The 20242-nt window shown below is 35.8% G+C and overlaps 1 protein-coding gene across 3 annotated transcripts in view; it reads right to left on the reverse strand.

The window, feature by feature from the left end:
* LOC105153557 (rho GTPase-activating protein 20) overlaps positions 1 to 20242 on the reverse strand; it is a 197537-nt gene that overhangs the window by 142302 nt on the left and 34993 nt on the right. For all 3 annotated transcript variants that reach the window (XM_087406343.1, XM_087406344.1, XM_087406341.1), the window contains 2 exons: positions 9130 to 9319; positions 8716 to 8900 (listed from right to left, as the gene is read on the reverse strand). In XM_087406343.1, coding sequence (XP_087262469.1) covers positions 8716 to 8900; positions 9130 to 9319 — 375 coding nt within the window. The remainder of the gene's footprint in view (positions 1 to 8715; positions 8901 to 9129; positions 9320 to 20242) is intronic.

Genomic DNA, 20242 nt, shown 5'->3' on the forward strand with positions numbered 1-20242 from the left:
GGTTCTGCTACCCCTACAAAAAGGTAGCGGAATTCGCCGCCAATGGAATGCGAATTCCATACGGGATTATCGCGAGCGCAATGTTTGATCGCATACAATGGTAACATGGGCGTGTGCAAGCAATGATATCGCTGACGATTAACCATGCCTGGATTACTTTGTAACCGTACGAGGTTTTTTTTTTATCAAACTTGCATATCAGGAAATCTCTGTTCAATAAATGCCTGGAAACGAAAACGTGGGATCCGCGAAACAAGATTACACCGTAAAATCAAAGATCTACATACAAAACGTACGATGATGTATGACACAATATATCATTGGTATCGAGAAATATCGCCGCAGAGAAACCGGAAGAGAAATTTGTGAGAAAGCAGAGATTTATAGATCCGGGATACAAGATCTGTTTATTGCTGCGTCATTCGATAAAATCTCACCTTCAATTCACCTTCAATTTCGCGATATCAATAAACGAATGTCTAATACGTAATGGAATTCTATTATATCATAAGCGAACGTAAATTTTAAGATTCGGATCAAAACTATGCTCGATTTAAAAATGCTAATCGCATTAGAAATCGTAATCGACCTGTCACGAAACGCTGCAAAATTAACATATCACGGTGATTAGAGAGGATAGTGATTAAAGATTGTCCATTTCGTCTTAGATCAAAAGATCGGAAGGAAAAGGTCTCGTATTTCCTCTTCCTCCTCCTCCTCTTCTTTTTTTTCGTACGAAATGTGCGAGCGCGTGTATACCACGAAACGCACTTTCTCCTGTATCAGGTTAAAGCGCGCCGCGCCGGTGAGAACGTTTCAACGCGATTTCCTAGGGCGTTCGTTGAGAGATCGCGATTTTGATTAATGTACAGGATCGACCAACAGACACGAACAACATTCTGTATTTAACTAACGTAGAGCGAGAGCCTCGAGCATCAAAAATTGATAAGGAAAAAATTGTCTTAAATTTTGATATATTAGATAAAAAATATTTGATCGTATTAGTAATAAAATTAACATTGAAAAGAAAATATATATTGAAAGAAATGTACATTAAAAACAAAATCATGAAAAAAATAAAATTAAAGAACAAGTAAGTAAAGAATCCATATGAAAAACAGTGATGGAGAAATAATTATTTTTCGAATTATTACCTGCGTAAATAGGTATTTTTTAAACAATTTTTTTCTTTCCTTTACATCAAGAAGAGATTTCTAAAATTTTAGAGAAATTTAAAAACCAAAATGTAACGGTATGTCTACTGGTGAGTACAAATTATGCGTCAAGATACGTTCATTCAGTGTGCATACATTGGAATGATTAGTCACGAGTGCGATCATCTTATAAATTATCCACGTACAGCTATTACGCGGCGATATGCTTCTCGTGAGAATTCTAATCCTTTGGTGGTCTCCAGTTCGCGATGCGCCGGCGAGCTTGAAAACTGAATGCGTTCACCGAACGAGACGTGCGACGTGTGAAAGCCCACGTATTGGACTAACTGTAACTAACTAGCTACGAAATATGGTCGAGCGGCTTTCTGAGCCTTCACACAGCGCATTTCAACCGACTGTGTATCGCTCTTTATTACGCGCATTTTGCATCTTTGAGTTTAGCAACAATCAGACTGCAAAAATTCTGCGATCCTAAACATTTGCAAACGGTCGTTATGGTTTATAAAATTTCTTGAATCTTCCTCCCTTGAATTAACTCGAATAAAATAATTTTCAAACTATTTTATTAAGATTAGTTGCTGTGATTTATTCGCTCGTAAAATATTCTACTGAAGAATCATCGGATTTGACAAGGAGTAATATTAATGTATGTTTTTATTATATATGACCGTAACAATTTTCTATTATAAATCCTTTTATAAATTCAACTATCCTAATGGCTTCTAAGAAAAGGAGGAACGAAGAATACAAAATAGCTCATTTTTCATTCTCTCTAAGATTTTCTCCTACAAATGATTGAAGAAGAAGAAAAAAAAATTGGCAACTCGCAGAAATGATAAGGATGGTCCCATTAGCGATGGGACACGGACGAATCGTCGAATAGGGACATTTATCATTTTTTCGATACTGTCGTCGGATATTCTCTGTTAGCTCGTCCACAAGTCTCGTCCACGATGGCGAAGGCACGTTAAAAATAAGTGTCGTCGCTAAAAGGCGCAGCTCCAAAGTGCGATTAAGCCTTCCGGCGACTGATCTTTTTTATATCTCTTGCCTGGTTTCTTTCTACAGTTACATTCCCAGCCGCTTCCTTATCCTCGCACTAAAAGCTCACGCAGACTCGCGTTATGATACATATAATCTAACGAATGGAATTTCTTTGTCGGTGTTGCGACTAATAATCTAAGACGAAGACGAACAGAGAATTGGATTATTAAACTTCCTGCCTTCCGAGATGACCAACATGATGTATACTTTCGCATAATCTCTAATGAGCTTTATAAGCTTGCGGTTGATACAGAAACTGAGGAAATAATAACAAAAAATTGTTGTATTGTAAGACTCATATTAAGCGTGAGTAATTTCTGCGCCGCGCCGCGGTGTCGTTTGAAAACATTTTTAGATTTTTACAGTCTGTCTTGCCAGCGAGTATCATTGCGAGTAAACAAGGAAACGACGGAGATCTTTAGATGTGCCGCTTTCAATCTAATTATTAACAATTGGATCGTTGACCTCACATTGACGACGGAAACGTGACGACTAAAACGGCAGTCGAAGAACACATTTTTCTGTTACTATTTTATACATTACAAAACGAACTAAATTTAGTAAAATTAAGCAAAATCTAAAATTCTATCATTAAAAAAGTTAGAAAAAAGATTTTCAAGAACATCTTTTTTTATAAAATATTTCTATGTATCATAATTTATAAAACTAAAATAATTACAAAAAGGTATAATAAAAAGATATAATGTAGAGTTTATACGAGTCTAAAGTACTTAAAAGTATAAATTGGCGTCTTACAAAAAACAAGTTGCCTGTCGTGTGTTACATTCAGCGAATAGAAATTCAATTCTGAGAAATATCTGTCCTCATCTCTCTCTTGTATTAAAAAATGAGATTCTAGACGATGAGATCAAAACCATTCTCGGTGATCCGGTATCTTCGTTCACTTTCCCGATAAATGCCATGACAACGATCATTCACTTTCTTTAAGGTACATCCGACCCTTTTCCTCCTTTCGCATAGCCGTAGGTGTTCCACTTTCCACTGCGCCATATCTTTTTTCACTACAATACGAAAAATACGAGAAAAAACAAGATCGATTGCAGCAAGCATCGTCTTAATGCGAATAAAATTACCCGTGTTTATAATTCTCAGTCTAGTCAATTTCTCAAAATCAAATACGAATTATGGCATAAATTGTTTTGCAGTTAAGTAAGATAAATATCGCTATTAAATACCATTTTTAAAATGTCAAGTTGATTGGAGAATATGATGATTTTCTTTAGCGATCATTATTCGTTTTTCTACCATAATTTATTTAATAAGAAAATATTAAAGTTAGTAAATATTATTAATATCATTATAAGATAATAAACAATAATAATATTTAAAAAAATTTACAAATTTAAGTGCAGGATCAAATTTTCAATTATATAAGAAAATAGCTATATAATCAATAAAAACTTTATCAGATGTCACTTCAATAGACGATGTCAGCGACTCTGATTAAGATTTAAAGTCGTAACAGGACGACTGTTCGATCAAGGTGTAACATTGACAAGCAGTAATTTGCGCTCTATATAGACAAACTGCTAATTCATCGCGCTCCAAAAACGAAATTGAATCAGTTCCTCACCGCGACGAAGTCGAAGGACTTCCGGATAAATCGGTGGGTCAAGGTTTTCGCTAAAATTGATCAACGACTGGAATGCTCGCTCGCCTCGCCACGCCTCGTTTCGTCTCGCCTTGTCTCACCACGTGTACGATTCCCGAAACACGCGAATCTGTCGGTCGACTCTCACCGCAATCTTCCAACAACGGGACGCAAGAAGAGCGATCCGGGCAAAACGTGTCATCGCGCTCAGTGCAAAACCGCCGGTTTCAGGTGCAGCTTTCACATTCTCGCGCGGTCTGACCGACGAAGAAGAGGCATTGCCCTGCAGGTGCAGTGCCCGTCCACCTTCAACCGGCCTGACCGACGGTGTAGCGCGCAAATTTTTCGTCCGTTATTTTATAAACTTTTAAACACTCGGTTTCACCAGCTTTCCACAGTACAGATGCGATCCATTAAGTTTTTAACGAGTCTTAATTGCAATTTGTTTTCTCAACAATCTTCGAGCCATCGATTCCCTTTTTTAATACTTAAAGAAACGTTACGTGTTGTGAATTTAATGCTATCTCAAATCTGAGAAAGAAAAGAGAGGGAGTATAAATTTAAATATAACTGTTTTTAAACTTTCATTTGTTGCACTCAATATAAGACAATGTCATAAAAAACTTTAAAATTAATGAAAAACAAGAACACGCGATTGAAAAGAATCCTGATTAAAAGTAGATCTTTCTCCAAAAAAAAAAGGGCCAATCTCTCAATATTAGAATTCAAAACATTAATGTAAAAATTGAACAAACTCGATAGACTGTTAACTCATGCGTTACTACTCCGGATGTGTGCGATGTGAAGAGGTAAAACGTGCGAAAGCGAACCGTGCATCGCACGGCGCGGCCGCAATCGCGGCAATTAATCTCTGCCCGACCGATCTCTTGAAACTATGATTCCCAAGCGAATTAATTACCGCTGCCGCTGCCGCGATAAATAAGTTAATCGCCTCACATGCTCGCAAAAATACAAACGATGCAGAAGGGCGTTGGTCTCCGGATGGCGCGTCGCACTGCATTCTCGCGACGCGACGCGACGCACCTGCATCGCATCGCATCGCATCGCATCGCCATCGTATTAAGCTCTCCTCTCCATTGCATCACCGCAACGGCCGACCACGACTGCTGTAGCGTTGCGTTGCAGTGCGACAAAAACGTAATTTACGACAGCGGCGATGCTACGAGCGAAAACAGGACGAAGAGCACGCGGCTGGGCCGTCCTTCCCTTTCTCTTTTTCTATCTCTTCAAAATTCTGGACTCGTCAGTCAAAATAACAAGGATTCGATAAAAAAAGATGCTCGCTGCGACTGAAACTTCTTTGTTGAAGAACTAACGAAACTTCGAATGGCGCTTGCTAAGGATTCTCTTCGAAGAAGAGAAGAAGGAAGATCATTATCGAATTTCTGAATTATCGCGTGCTCAAATTGTTTTTACTCGCCGAAAGAAATCATTTCGACATATTTATTCGAACTGTCTCTTAACACTATATAGTGATCCAAATAATTTAACTGAAAGATTATTTTATGTATATAATTAAAAAAAAAATGGAACTCATCAAAAAATAATTTCGTAAAAATTTACTTTAATATGTAACAAAATTAAACAGCAAATATGAAGACTTCAATTCCTCATCCAATTTTAAACATTTGTATTAAAGAATGTGAAAACGTATCAATCAATATAATCAGTCGAGAATTGATCTAAATAAATTCTACATCAAATATGTTTATTTCCTGATATAGTATCGTGAAAGATTAAGGGAGCAATACCGAAGGGACATTTTCTCGCCAGTTCCACCTCCATGGAAAGAATCCTTTTGAAGCTACTTGAAGAGACAAATAAAGCAGAAACGCCTCTGTTATTCCGTGTCTATCAAGGAAGAGAAAAGAAAAAAGGTGGAAAGAAAGGAAGAAGAGATAAAAGGAGAGACGAGGAAAGGTAGACAAACGTCTCTCCTTCGTCTTCCAGATGCGCGATTGCTTCTAATTGCCCTCTCAGTGACCACGAGGTGCCTCCAAAGTGAAATTGCAGCAACGAGGAACAGGCAACGGGTTGCGAATAAAAAGAGCACTTCGGGAAAAAGCGAGCGACGTGTATATAGACGAAGACAGAAAAGATTGGTCGTGATGCTCTCCACGAGAATGGCGAGAACGATCTCGAGCGTTTTCGCTAATTAACCTGCGGTTTAGGCCTCGTACTTTTGTATCGCGTCGAGAAACTCGCAAGGCGCAACATCATCTTTACAACACTAAAATTTAGTAAACGCTCTGCGGTAAATCTTCACGTGAAATACAAAGTTTGGCTTGCGCTTCCTTCAACCAAATTAAACCAATTTCATCCGTATAGCGTTTTCTATTCAAAATTCGATCAAGATAAAACGTCACTTTATTATACGAGAATTAAGCAACAAATGTTCATCGATCTTATATAATTGATAAATCTCGTTACTAATATTACGCAACAAGTTATTGCTTTGATTTAGAAAAAAGCTTGATATTAAATTTAATTTAATAGTAATAATTTCAATAATAATAATTTTTAATACATAAGCATAAAAAAGGTTTTCCTTAACAAACAAATAAAATCATATTATATATGCATAATCATATTTATATGTCATTAGAATTCAGAATACACGTTAATTGTAATAAATCATAGGGAAATATCATTAATAAAAAGTAATTATGATTCAATTCGGATGCAAACTCAAGGAGATCCGATCTGTCGATTACGATTCACAAAAGTTAAGTCCGCGGCGAAGATAGCGTCTTAATCATGATGTTCGCCCTAAAAGGAAGTTGGCCAGTCACGAGAACGAAGATCGCATGTAGCATCCCCCATCAGAGTGAAATTTTTCTCTCGAAATTATCATCTCTGCGAACAGCGACGGTTACGAACAGACCGATCGAAGTAACCGATAACCATTTAATGCGCTCATTAAAATAAAATGTAAATCGTATCGCACGCTGGTCCAAGGTCTGCCGCCGTTAGCACCGCTTAAAACGTCACTCCGCCCGAGTCAGGACGAAAATAAAACGAATGTAGCGTAGGAGATCATAAGTCGCTGCAATTAATATCCGGCGGCCCGCAATAATCTCTCTCTCGGTACAGGATCCCCGAACGCGAACACAATTCACCGCGAGGGAAAATCAAGAGAGAAATAGAGAGATGGAGGAACAGGGGGAGCACGAGAGAGACCTCCGATTTTTGCGGCGTTTTTGCAATCTGCACAGCAACTTTGTTATTGATGGCCGCAATGTTGAGAGCGCAGAATAAAGAAGGTAGGCGTTTCCACCCTCGGTTTCGCCTCGCGAATCCCGCGCAACGATCTCCGCGGACGTTTTTCACTTTACGAGGTTGTTGCTTGCGAGGCGCAGCCTCCAAGGTACTAAGGTAGTGCCGTCGTCGCGATTCGAGACCCGTACATACGCCGCTCGTCGTCTTGTAAAAGTCAATATTTATGAGGGTGCTAACCACCGTCATCGCTCATCCCGACTCGTTAGCCAGCTCTCCGCCGGCGCAGCTTTGTATTTACATCCGAAGGACAGGTATCCTCTCTTTATTGTCTTTAAAGAAAACACGTCCACTGTTGCGCTATCTACATGTCTGTAGATCCTACTGCGGTTACCGCTGTTGAGACCGGGACCAGAAATCGCATCTGTTTATCAGCATATATTCGTACGCACTGTCAGCTGTCGACTCACTTTTAGAAAACACGCGAATTGTCGTTTTAAATTCATGAAACCAACTTACGTGGCTTTGAGATTGAGCTTTTACTTATTGATCCGCAGTTGCAAGTTTAAATGAAAATAGGAAATGACAGAAAGTTATCTAATTCAGCTTAATTCAAAAGTTTTTGCTCGATCGAGCTGATTGCTCTTGAAAAATATAGCCATTGCTGCAGCAATATCGCACTTTTTTATTTGAAAATAGTCTGTGATGAATTATAACTTAAATAGACGTTATATTCTTAGATTGTCTATAACTATATACAATTTGCATTTAACTGGAACCATGTACATTTGATATGGCAAGTAAATAGGCATATCGTAGTATTCATTTTTTGCTTTGTACAAGACTGTATACTTTCTCTCGATTACGATTTCTATATCGAAGCATTGATAATTTCTCGATAATAAACGAATAAAAATGATTTTCGTGAATTTAACTTTAATACTACACCGATACTTTCTACTTTCATTTGATCTTAGAACATTGTTTAATCAACATTTTAATTCAAGGTTCGATCACTAAAACATTTAATAATAAAATCGTATATATCAAAAGACACTTCATACTGATTTTATTAAATAATGATTGATTTTTAAAATATCGATCTTAATAGATAGAAAGAAGGATCAATAATATCAGAGCTCATACTAATGTCCGACTTATCGCAATTTTAATCATTTATAGTCAGTTTCATCAATGTAATTCTTGGAATTAAAAAAACATGAGAGTTGAACCAAGATTAAAATTAATATTATATTGGTAGAACTAGGCCTTAGCATTTGTCATATTTTTTCTGTTTCTCTCGGAAAGGTTGCGGTGACTCGTGCTATGAATTGTGACACACGATGGATGGAGAAAGGCTTCGCAAAAGTAACAGGTGTCTAGCAAGGTAAGTCAGTTCACGTGCCGCCATCTCCCACGGAATTGCTCAACGTACCTTTCATTTACTCGGGTCTAATCCGTCGATAAGAACGCTCATGCGTTCAGTAACGTATAGCGCAAATCGTAGATCTCGCACTTATATTTAAATCTTGTGTATCTTTTCAGATATTTCACGATTCAATATTTCAAAGTTCTCTTGCGATTTTACATATGTCGCTTTGAACTCAATATGCCAAATTTGCATTGTAACGTAATTGTACTACTCACCCTCTGACAATGTTCTGCGCTGACTCGCGACAGATCTGCGAGAGGTTGAAAGATAACATCGTGAAATTCGGGGTAACTCCGTGCCAGCGGACGTGCGTATAATTCTTTGGCGCTGCACAATACTTCATGATACTCTTCTTCCGCGTGCAACACCTTCTCTGTAGCTCTATACTTGCGATCTGTGTCTGCGAAACAATTTCAATTCGATTTCGTCAGAATGATATGTCAGCGATCATCTTCACGTGGATAATAATTGCATAAATATCTTATATTATACTATAAATCTTAATTAAACCTTTAAGTCACAATTTAACAAACTTGATTTTTTTCTCTCTCTCACATATAACATAATTTCTTAAAATTAAGAGAAATCAAGGTTGTATGTAAAATATGTAAAAAGCAAGGATTAATTACCTCCGATTGCATTGAATTGCCTTGCAGAATCCTCGATAAGTAAAACTTCGCCATGTAGAAGAGCTACATCGGCCGCAGGATCGACTTCAGCCCTTGAACCAGCAAGCAGCAATCGAGGTCTGCAAACTCGATATTTCAAAAGTATCGGGGCGACCACAGAAGAAATAGCTCCAGGCGATGAAGCTGATAACTGTAATAAAAAAAAAAACGAATTATTGTACAAAAATATCGTTAATTATTCTCGAATCAAACCATCATTGAATTTATTTATTTCAGTGCATGGATAGAATTCTTCCCCAAAAATTTTTAGTTCCTTATATAATATATTTCAAAAGACATTAACATAACTTCATAGAACTTATAATTCACGTAATTTATTATACATGTAATCCGCAATCACACTTTACCAAATAAATAACGATAGAAATTCATACTTGTTATCTCACCTTTAAGTACAATTAATGACAGAGGCAGACACGCATTAAATTAACGAAATCCAAAAATAGCCGAAAAAACAACAAAACCATTCTGTCAAATACGTTAGAAAATTAGATATTTTCTGCAAAATTGATTTGATGAAATCTCCTTTGTACGAGGAAGATCGGTCTGTTCGCAAGACGAAAAGTTCGGAATGTCCTAATTACACGGAGGAAGACTCGCCTTGCAAAAAGCGTCGGATGTCGAGACCGGACATCCCATAACTTCGCACGGTAGCCCCGGCGTGTTAATCACCGAAATCTCGGTTGAGAAATGCGAAAACAGCGCATAATTAAACCGGGTCCGCGCGATATTTACGATCTGACAATGCGGCGGTGTAAAAAAGGGAGATCAGATAAATTTCGAGGGTCCGAAAATCTACATTGCAGAAGATCGTACGTCGACCTTTCAGTGGCCTCTTGCGGTCCAGCAATTCGTACACAAGGCGACTCCCCAAGCGTTTGCATCGCATATGAATATTTATAATATGATAATTGCGCGGCCATAATTCGCACGAATTCTTCAGAAATTCTGGTATATGTACAAGATGCAGTGGAAGTACAGTTGTTTTCTTACACAGCAAATTCACGATTTAACGACCTGAGGGTGATGGAGCTGTCAGTTGAAACCAAGAGCTTCTTAAAGTATAAATTAATTCTTTTGAATCTTCAGACGTGCGTACATCATACAATATTCAAACAAGTAATCGTATTGTGTATTTCTATTGTTTTTCCACTTTTTCTTCATGTATCATGCTGTCTTTGATATTTAAAGTGTATTAAAATTGGTAATTGTTGGAATTTTGTTTTCAAATTATATATATTGAGAAAAAAATTATATACAATTCGAGAAGTACTAACGGGAACTGTTTTATTACAAGTGAAAATATTTATCTTTTTTGTGGACTTTAGAGAAGAAGTATCGTGTTAGATTCGTGAAATTAGCGCACTATATCTTCAATTTTGGTTTTTCGATATAAAACAGGCGAAACTTTTTTTAATTTTTATAAGAAACTGTAGAACTATGAAGAGAGAGAGAGAGAGAGAGAGAGAGAGAGAGAGAGAGAGAGAGAGAGCGAGAGAGCGAGAGAGAGAGAATGCTGCTGAAAGTGTCATTATTTTTTTTATATTAAGAGAATGTTAATTAATTTCACAGATTCTATTATACATATGTATATTTTTTATAGAAAATTTGTTTTTATAAAAAGACAGACAAAAGTTCATCTTCATTTTGCTATTACAAGTATTAATCTTTAAAATTTCAAGATAAACATCTAGTGTAAAATAATAGTAAAAAGAAAATAGGACAATTTCCATAAGATTGCAAAAATGTTTTCATCAGTAGAATTTTTTACCTTTCCTCAAATTATCATTAGAATTTAAAATAATCTTAATTAAAGTTTCTGCGTTACTTCTTAAATTTTATATGTGCATTATTTCTTAAACTTTCTCTTTGGTTCAAAACCACTAGAAGTTTACATATAGATAACTGTAATGACAGACAAGAAGTCCAGTTATAATATTATATAAATCGCAAAATTATTCGACCGTTATATAATATAATACTGGGAATCGAAGGTTAGGATAACATGTCGTTCTTAACAAACGACCATTTTCATGATTAAATGAGTGAGGCTGAAGTATCTTAATCAACACGATGAAAAACGGGAATGTAATTCTTCGTCGCATTACCGTTGCTTGTTGCCCGCCCAACCTTAGTTTACAATCTTATGAGTAACCTTATGCCATCGGTGACAATTTATCGATGCCCCTACAACATCGATAATGCAATTTAATAGTATTTTTGCGATATGGCTAATTACTGTAATAATAGAATTATTAAAGCATTGCCAGACTGAAAATCTCAATTTAACATCTACAATTTTTATATATCAATATTTTATCGAATTTGAAGAAAAAAATCGTACAACTAATGATTTGTCATTATACATATTTAAATCTTAACTCAAGTTTAAATTTATTTATCTTCATTTAGTTATCTTGGAATCAAGAGTTCATATTTCTAATATACTTTGTATTTTTCTATTCCAATAAAATATAATAATCACTTAAAATTTCTAGTATTATACACGTATAAGATAATTCCGGGAATCGAATCCAGATTTTTTATTTGACAAGCAACTATTCCAGCACTGAGCTATCCAATCTCCCCGACATCGGACGCCAATTTGTTTCTAATCTTGGTAAACACAAAGTTCCTTTCATGTTCGAATAATCGTTGTCTCGTGTCAAGGAAGGGCAGGAGAAGAGAAAGAGCAAGATAAATTAAGGAAGATGATACGTTACGATCGCATTATCCCCAGGATCGACGATACGATCGCTATGATTCGGTGGAATCCGGCAGTAAAGAGGCTTACACTTTAAGTATACCGTTAATCAGATTGTAATTTTTCCCTTCCGCTTTTTTAATATGATGCAGCCGAGTCAGACATTCGGCGATTTACATACAACATACGTAATGAAGATAAGCGCATTCTTTTCGGCCAGATCCAGACGAATGTAATAATACAAAGTGGGTCGCCGTTAAAAAAGCCTTATTATTAATTAACGCGCCGTCGCGCCTTTGTAACGGACTTTGTAATTTCCTAATCTCTGCATATTCGCACATATGTTTATTTTCAAGCCGTCAATGAGTGTTTAATGAGTTGCGTGAATATCGTGACTTTACATTTATGAAAAAAAGAATTAATTATCAGTTAAAATCAGATAGTATCTATTAACTGTCAAATTATAAAATCATTTACATTAATGTCATTGCTGTGACGCAACAATTCACTTTAGTTCCAAAAGAAAAATTTCAAAATAATTTCAAAATATATAAGTTGAGATACATATTAAAATAATATGTATCTATATTGAAGCTGTGTCCTCTAATAAAAATTATATTGTGCCAATAATAAGATTCTCATGGATTATTTCGTAACAGCGGCTAAAGTTGTTTATTAAAATGATTCCAATAACAAATGAATCAAACAATGAAAAAAAGTCAAGCTATTGTTAAAATATCGTCCGATCTAAGACATTCTCTGTACAACTGCCAGTCACTAATGATTCCCACGATACTGACGAAAGTGTCGGTCATCCGTGACCCCGCAACAGCATTGAACTCGTTAAAACGACGTAACGACGATGAGTCGTTGAATCGTCGTGCATCGTTAGTCATATAATTTCGCATTCGCGACGAAAGAAAATTGAAGTGTGTATTTTCTCTGTCTAGTTATCTGTGACTTGCATTTCATCAGTCCATGTACTCGATCCCTCTTCATCCCGCTATTGATACGTACATCCATCTCTTTCGAGTATCCTCATCCTACATTATGTACGCACGCAATATATGTATAACCGTAATTCTTTCCTGTAATTCTTATCTGAAAGAGATATTGCGCGAACTTACCAAATTCGCGAGTATAACGCGCGTCGTCGAGAAGATTCATGGCAGCATCTCGGGGAGTAATGTCCTCGCGGGATTCTCCGATGTTGTATTTATGCGGAGAACGCGTTATCCCTTCCCTTGGCGACGCACACACATGTACGTACTCTCGATCGGAGAGAGGAGACCGCGCGTCCACTCTCGCTTTTAATAAAGCCAAACCGGAATCGTAAAGCTGAATCTAAATTGCATAATTATACCGGTCTACGTCTCTCTCTTACTCCAATGTACATAGCACTTACATCCCTCCTATCATTTCTATCTCTTTTTTCTCTTTTTTTTTCTATCTTTCTCTTTATCTTCTTTTTATATTCAATGATTTTTTTTTGCAAGCAGTCTTGAGTCGTTTCTATTCTCTTCGCCTCTTTTCCGCGAATAAAGATTAAGAAAATAATGATATTACGAATCAATAGCATGAACGTTAGCATAAACGTTAGCATAAATGTCGGTTGTCTTTTAAAAAGATCTCAAGTATTGCCGTAATCAATAAAAAAATAAAAAAATGAACTAAAAAAATATTCTTCTTCTATAAGAGATTTAAAATTTCAAAATAGAATTACAATTACGATTATCGCGAAGGTATTAAATAAAAATAATATTCAATGTATGTGTCGTTGATAGTTTTCATTTTAAAGATTAATAGAGATAATGTAATAAATAATAATTTGCATAAATTAGAAAAGAATATTCAAAAATTGAGCAACAGTCCAACGAAATGTATAAAATATGTCAACAACTACAATTTTTAACTGAAAGACAAATAATCGGTATAATGGCGCACTGTTCAGACAGTTAGTTTCGTAACTATATACCCAAAATTATTATACGTTATTTATAATATATATAGAGCATTGAACAATTAAATTCTCAAGAGGATAAATTATCTCTTTGCAAATACACGTACCATTTAAAGTTCAGTAGTTATAAAATGAAATAAAAGAACAACAACTGAATTCATAAATACATAAAACTGAACATTTTCATCTGTTTTTTAAATTAAGTCTAGAATGACAAAACAAGATTTCCAATAGAAAGATTCCTAGTAGAAAGAGTAGTATTCAAGTATTTACGAAGGAAAGGTAACAATTGAATGGACGTGTCGAACGATACGGTTCATTCGGCTAGCCGGAAATGATTCTTTCAGAATGGCTCCCAGAATTTACTTTCTTCTCGGCGTGGCACACCGTCTCTTCGTCCAATTATTCGGCCCAGTGATTTCGTATGCGCGAAACGACACCGCACCCGCATTCTTTTCGGTCAACATTTCGCAAGGTTTACCTCCACGAGTTGAAAAGATTCGCAGGATTTGCGTTTCGAATCGGGATACGATCGAAAAGAGACTACATTGTGCAGCGCGTCTAACTAATTTCCCCGCGAATCCGTCGCCGACGATTCCATCGCTCTTCATTGTTTGGTGAATCACCTGTCGATGTCGTTGCACTTTCCCCGTAATGTAGTACCGCGATCGACGCACCGTGTGCATGATGTACAAGCATGAATCGCGTGTATATGACATGTATAATCGACAGCAGAGTCGCGACTCAATGATCGCGGACGCGTGCTCCATGGAATTTACGGATATGCTTGCACCAGACCAGTATGCAGACCAATAAAACGGATTCTTCGAACACATTTTTTGGTTTTTTTTGCCCGTCGTAACAGATGATGGATCGGCTGCGTTAAATAGGCAAGTACGTGTCCGTGCGTATGTATAGTATACACTTCGTACGATACGAAACGCGCATGCACGAGCATCCTGTCCCTCCCAACCTCATTACCAGACAATGAGCGTCGTTACATCGATCACAAGCCAGGGCATTTTGCCGAGACGGAAGAGAGTGGACTGTTTTGCGTGAGCAGTAGTGAATTTAGAACTCCCAACATATTCTCGAGCTCCAAAGGATAAAATATTTCCTAGAATATAAAAAAAAAACTTACAATTAAAAGAATCCAAATCTTATGTAACTAAAAAATTATTTTCCATACTATTATTAAACTGTAACAAGAATGAAGAGGCAAATTAGAAAGAAAATGTAAAGAAACCTATATTCATCGATTCTTATATTTAAGATCGTCTTCAGTACGGTCTTACGATGTCACAAATCAGTCACAAAGCCGTATTAGTATCTTAAGATATTACTTAAGACAGTCTTAAAATAAAAACGGATTATGAATATCCGCCTGTCAAATTCATTCAAAATATGTTATTCAAAAGATCGTATATAAATGAATTAAATATTGGAAAAGTAAAAATTGTACTTATTTTATTTATAATACAAATATTTACTAAAAATTCAAAAAAATTTTTATGACCTAAGTCTATTACAATTAAAATTGCTAAGTCCGAGATCGAGATCGAGAGAAGGAATCGAGCGGTTGTGGATTAATTTCATCAGGAGACGGACTGCGGAAAATTTGCTCCGAGATAATGCACAAGAAACCACTAATCGTTTTGTGCAATAGAAACGCACGTAGATACAAGAGACCGAAATCTTCGTGATACAATTTTCCGTGTATGTGTGTGCATGTAAAAAATTTCCTTTTAACGGAAGACTAGTACAAATGCGGAATAAGCTGAATAATGTGCTACACGGTTCTCATTCGTCAAGATATTCGTGCTTAACAGAGAGAGAAATTTATATAAAACGCGCGCATCAAAAGCCCGTTTATCTTCGTAATTGAGATTAAGCAGCTAAACTTGAAATTACATTACACGAATTACATTACTAAAGACTTTTAAATCTGAAAAATTATGTAATTGCAAATTCGTAATTTTATCTCCTGTAAAAACTGTAAATTCAGATTTCTACATAATTAGATTGATCAAATGAGACGACGATTCATATTTTATAAAAATTCATAAAATGTGAAACACTTTAATAAGAAAAAAAAAAAAAATATTCGTAAATTAAAAAAAGCTTTGAATAAAGAAAAAACAAAAATTTACTCTTAAATTCCATTCTGAACAAAATTCTTTTAAAATGTTATGTTCTGATTGTTGTATGTGTGCGTTACCAGCGTATTTTATAACATTACTAATCATTATTTTTTTACATGATTACAAAGAAGCTAAAGAAGCTTCCACTTGATGTTCACCAGCGCTTGCAGTACATGCCTCCTGCTGCTTGCACAACTAGTTGCTTAAGCACCCATCGCTCGTTACTCGAGTTAAATTTGTCACTTTAGTAAATCACATCTCCACTGTCATTATTCATTCAGCCACGCCGGAGGAGAATTAGAATAGAATGACCACGGCAGATGATTACTCGAGTCAAGCGTGTGTCCGACATTATTTCATAAACATTGTCTGACTGATAGAGTCCACTTCTCCCGAGGCATTTCGTTATAGTACGTTGTTACCTCCGTCGGGATAATGTCACACTTGTCTTGTAAGAATTTATAACAGAGGCTCCCAATCGCGTGAGCAAGTAACTTTAGAAATTATTTGCATTTAAATTAAATATTAGTAAAACAAATAATCATGGATAAACGTAGCAAATAGTCATAGATAAAAAATTATAGATAAATATAACATAAATTTGAAAAAATTTTTTATTTTCCGCAAAGTGAACATTTATAATTATAAGGTACTTAAAAAATAAAAAATGTAAAAGTAAAATCTTAATTTTACAAGAGAAAAAAGAGAAATCATACCGGAATTACGAATTACTGGTAAAGAAAATTTCACTTTCGAGATAAGTTGTAAGATAAATTTGCGAGAATATCTGTAAACAAATTAGACTTTTTAAAAAGTAGTCAATAACCAATAGGTTTTTAGCAGTTTGAGAGTCGTGATTGTCATGTAACGGAGAGAACGAAGGCCATATTCTCGGTAACTATATATAGATTTACTCTGAGGTGGCATGGACTGCAGTGTAAGCGCACACACACACACACATATATATATATATATATATGTATATAGTTATGCCTATAAAATATAGGTCGCTTCAAAATATCGCCACATCGCTGACGTAATATGTTCGTACCAAAATTCTATTTTGTAACGATGAAACGTGTCCTTAATTTCATGCACTGATAAAACTTGTAACGGAATAGCGCCACACTTTATATTTAACAAATCATATGAAACATAAAAGTAGAATACCAATCGAGTATTAATATTTTTTTACGTTTTTCTACAAAAATTAATATCATTAAAAATTTATACAAATTAAATATAATGTTTTTTAATTAATTGCACGAGATAATTAAATAATAGATAAAATCAGAAATCAAATAAATCAAGGAAACAAAATTAATTAAAAATCAATTTCATAAATTTGAGAAATCAAATTTTACTGCGAATTAATCTTATTTCGAATGAAAAAAGTTGCATCTTTGAAAAAGACAGTATACATGCCGCGCTGACGTGCCACCACCACATGTCACTAGCGTGAAGTTTAAAGCTACCGTCAATGTATTTACGAGAATAGCAAAAAGTATTTATGCGTTGTGTGAACATGTGCAGGCCTCGCCCAGTGTTAGAACGACCGAACAACCGATTCGCCGAACCGCGCACCTTTCGCTTAAGAATCGAAACGAACCGCGACAACCACTACGACACAACAAATAAACGCAACTGTGTGAGCGTAGACATCGACGAGAGATCCCTTTTGCTCAGAGCGATCGTGCGCTACTCAAGGATTCGTGAGAACAAGTGTGAATGAAAAATCGTCATTCAGCGCGCGTGATCGATTCAGCCGCGTGCGTTGCATTTAACATGCGTGATCTTGAAAAGCATCGTCCCGACTGAAATTGTTCTACGCGAGAATTTTCGACGTGGAGTTCTGCATTTTAAATGACAAGTGTGACCGCGATAATCGGAAACTAATCGGTCCACTGAAAGATCGCACGCGAGATTAAAGTTAATTGCAGCACATGGGATGATCTATTTTCAATATCTCGATTTCGAATCAAAATATTAGATAATTGTGAGAAATATATGTCAACTGACATCGCGCATATATGTGTGAAGATTTATTAGAGGGAGGATTTAAGGATTTACAAAACAAAGTATATGCAAAGTTAAGGATTTGTAGAATCAAAGCTTCGTAGAATTTACGGCATCAAGGATAGAATCTATGGTAGTAAACAGCATTCCTAAAGCTATCCAGCTGGAATTAAGGATTTATAAAACGCACGGGACTTATAAGATTTTACGAATTGTTATGGCTCCATATTTTAGTGATAAAAAACATATATATATACAGAACTAAAAACTCATAAAATCAAAGATTTAACAAGTCATACAAATTAGAAGTATATTCTATATTTAAGAAGTATACATCAGGATTTATATAATCTTGGAAAAAAGCTACAATTAAAATAAATTACAACCAAGACTTTAAAAATAAAACCGTTTATAATATAAATAAATCAAAATATAATATAAGACAGTCAATTAAATGAATTAAATGATGTATAATGTTTTAGAGTTTACTTTTATTATTTCATGCATGATTTAGCATCATGGTTCATGTGTACCATAGTATTCCCATTGTCAGTTATTGTCGTAGGTTCAAAATCTTTTTCGTAATTTATGTTTTTATCGAAACTATACTTATACTAAATTCGGAGGAAATAAAGAAAAAGAAGAGAAGATTTCTCCTGTGCTAGAAATTGCATCAGCAAATACGCGGAAACTTTGCTGCGATGATAACAAAACAATTTTTATTCTTCTTAGTAGAAAGCTGTGACCTGTAAAATAAGTGACAGGAAGTGCAGATTCAACGGAATTTCCGCTAGTTAAGTTTCGAGGCTAAAGCTCTTAATGACACTGTTTACGCTTTATGTGATCTAGTCACAGATGCAGGGACGTAGGAAGCTTCATCATTGAGAACAATACGAACTATTAAAGCGAGAGTACAGGAAAACAAGAACATTGGAAAGTACATCTTACTTTTCTTTTTATATAACTAATATTAAAAAATATTAACAGATTAAAGTTGATATTATATTGAGCAATTTATCGCTCACAAATATTTGTATGCAAAAATAAAAAAAAAACATTAATTATTAGAGAAATTTAATAGAAAATATAAATCAAGGAAACTTATTAGAATTATATAAATCTTTTGTCAAATCAGAATTGTCATTGCAATTATATGATCTAAAATATCAACCTCAATCTAATCACAACGAATATAACAAGAATATTTTTTAAGAACATGTACAATAGGTATGTTCTCGACATGTGATACATAATTCCGGTAATAGATGAGACAGACTTAGATGAATCACATATAGATGTGCATAACGGCCCCATTCCTAAGGACACATGCGGCCCTACAGGCAATTCCACTCCCCTAGATCATCACACCGTGTCTATCGTATTTCTGCGCTAATAGCAGTTGCGAGATTAGCAGCGTGAACAACACTTAACTGCGAAGGCGGTGATTATCCTCATTCAACGACGATTTCAACGTGGCCCGGTTTGGCAAGAAGTTCCGTTTACGTCTCGGTTCGCGCATCCATGACTATGATTCATAAACTGTGTGAGGATCGTCAAAACATTCCTCTTTACACAAAAAATCTTGTCACCAAATGCATTTTTCCGTATTGGTATCGAAGAAAGAAAAAGGATTTTTTCACAACCGGAGAATAATAAATTAGACAACCGCGAACTATAAATTAGATTGGCTCTGACGCCATAAAATCCGCCATAAATACTCGCGCATACAAATCCGCAAACGTGACGGTCTATGTTTGGCTATTCGTAAATTCCAATTACCGAAGGACAACGAATTGTATGTGTTATTAATGGCGAATTCCACACACACATATATTATGCCGCTCGTTTATTATCATCGACAATTCAACGGAGTGTGGCGTAAGATTTTCTATAAGCTGTCCAAGAGAAATGTGCATTGCGAAATCCACGATTCTCGACTTATACCAGGTTGAGTGATACCAAGTTGTTTGATTTAGCCGATCGTGGATGTATTACCTCAACGTCATTGTCCATCCCGATAATGCACTTTCGACGCTCGCGTGAATCTCCGGCGAGAACAGACGCACGATCGCTGTGCGTGCACGGCGTGTCTAAATTTGCCTGACCCAATGGCAAGGGGCCACTGATCTCCATCTCGTCGAAAATGAATTTCCTAGAAGCGTCATTCCGAATCGCGTAACCGCGCATTACGTTACATCGTGCCGTTCGTACACGATCAAAAATAGATTTTCC

Source organism: Acromyrmex echinatior, chromosome 5 (assembly GCF_024713525.1).
Source record: "Acromyrmex echinatior isolate Ae372 chromosome 5, ASM2471352v2, whole genome shotgun sequence".
Lineage (NCBI taxonomy): Eukaryota > Metazoa > Arthropoda > Insecta > Hymenoptera > Formicidae > Acromyrmex > Acromyrmex echinatior.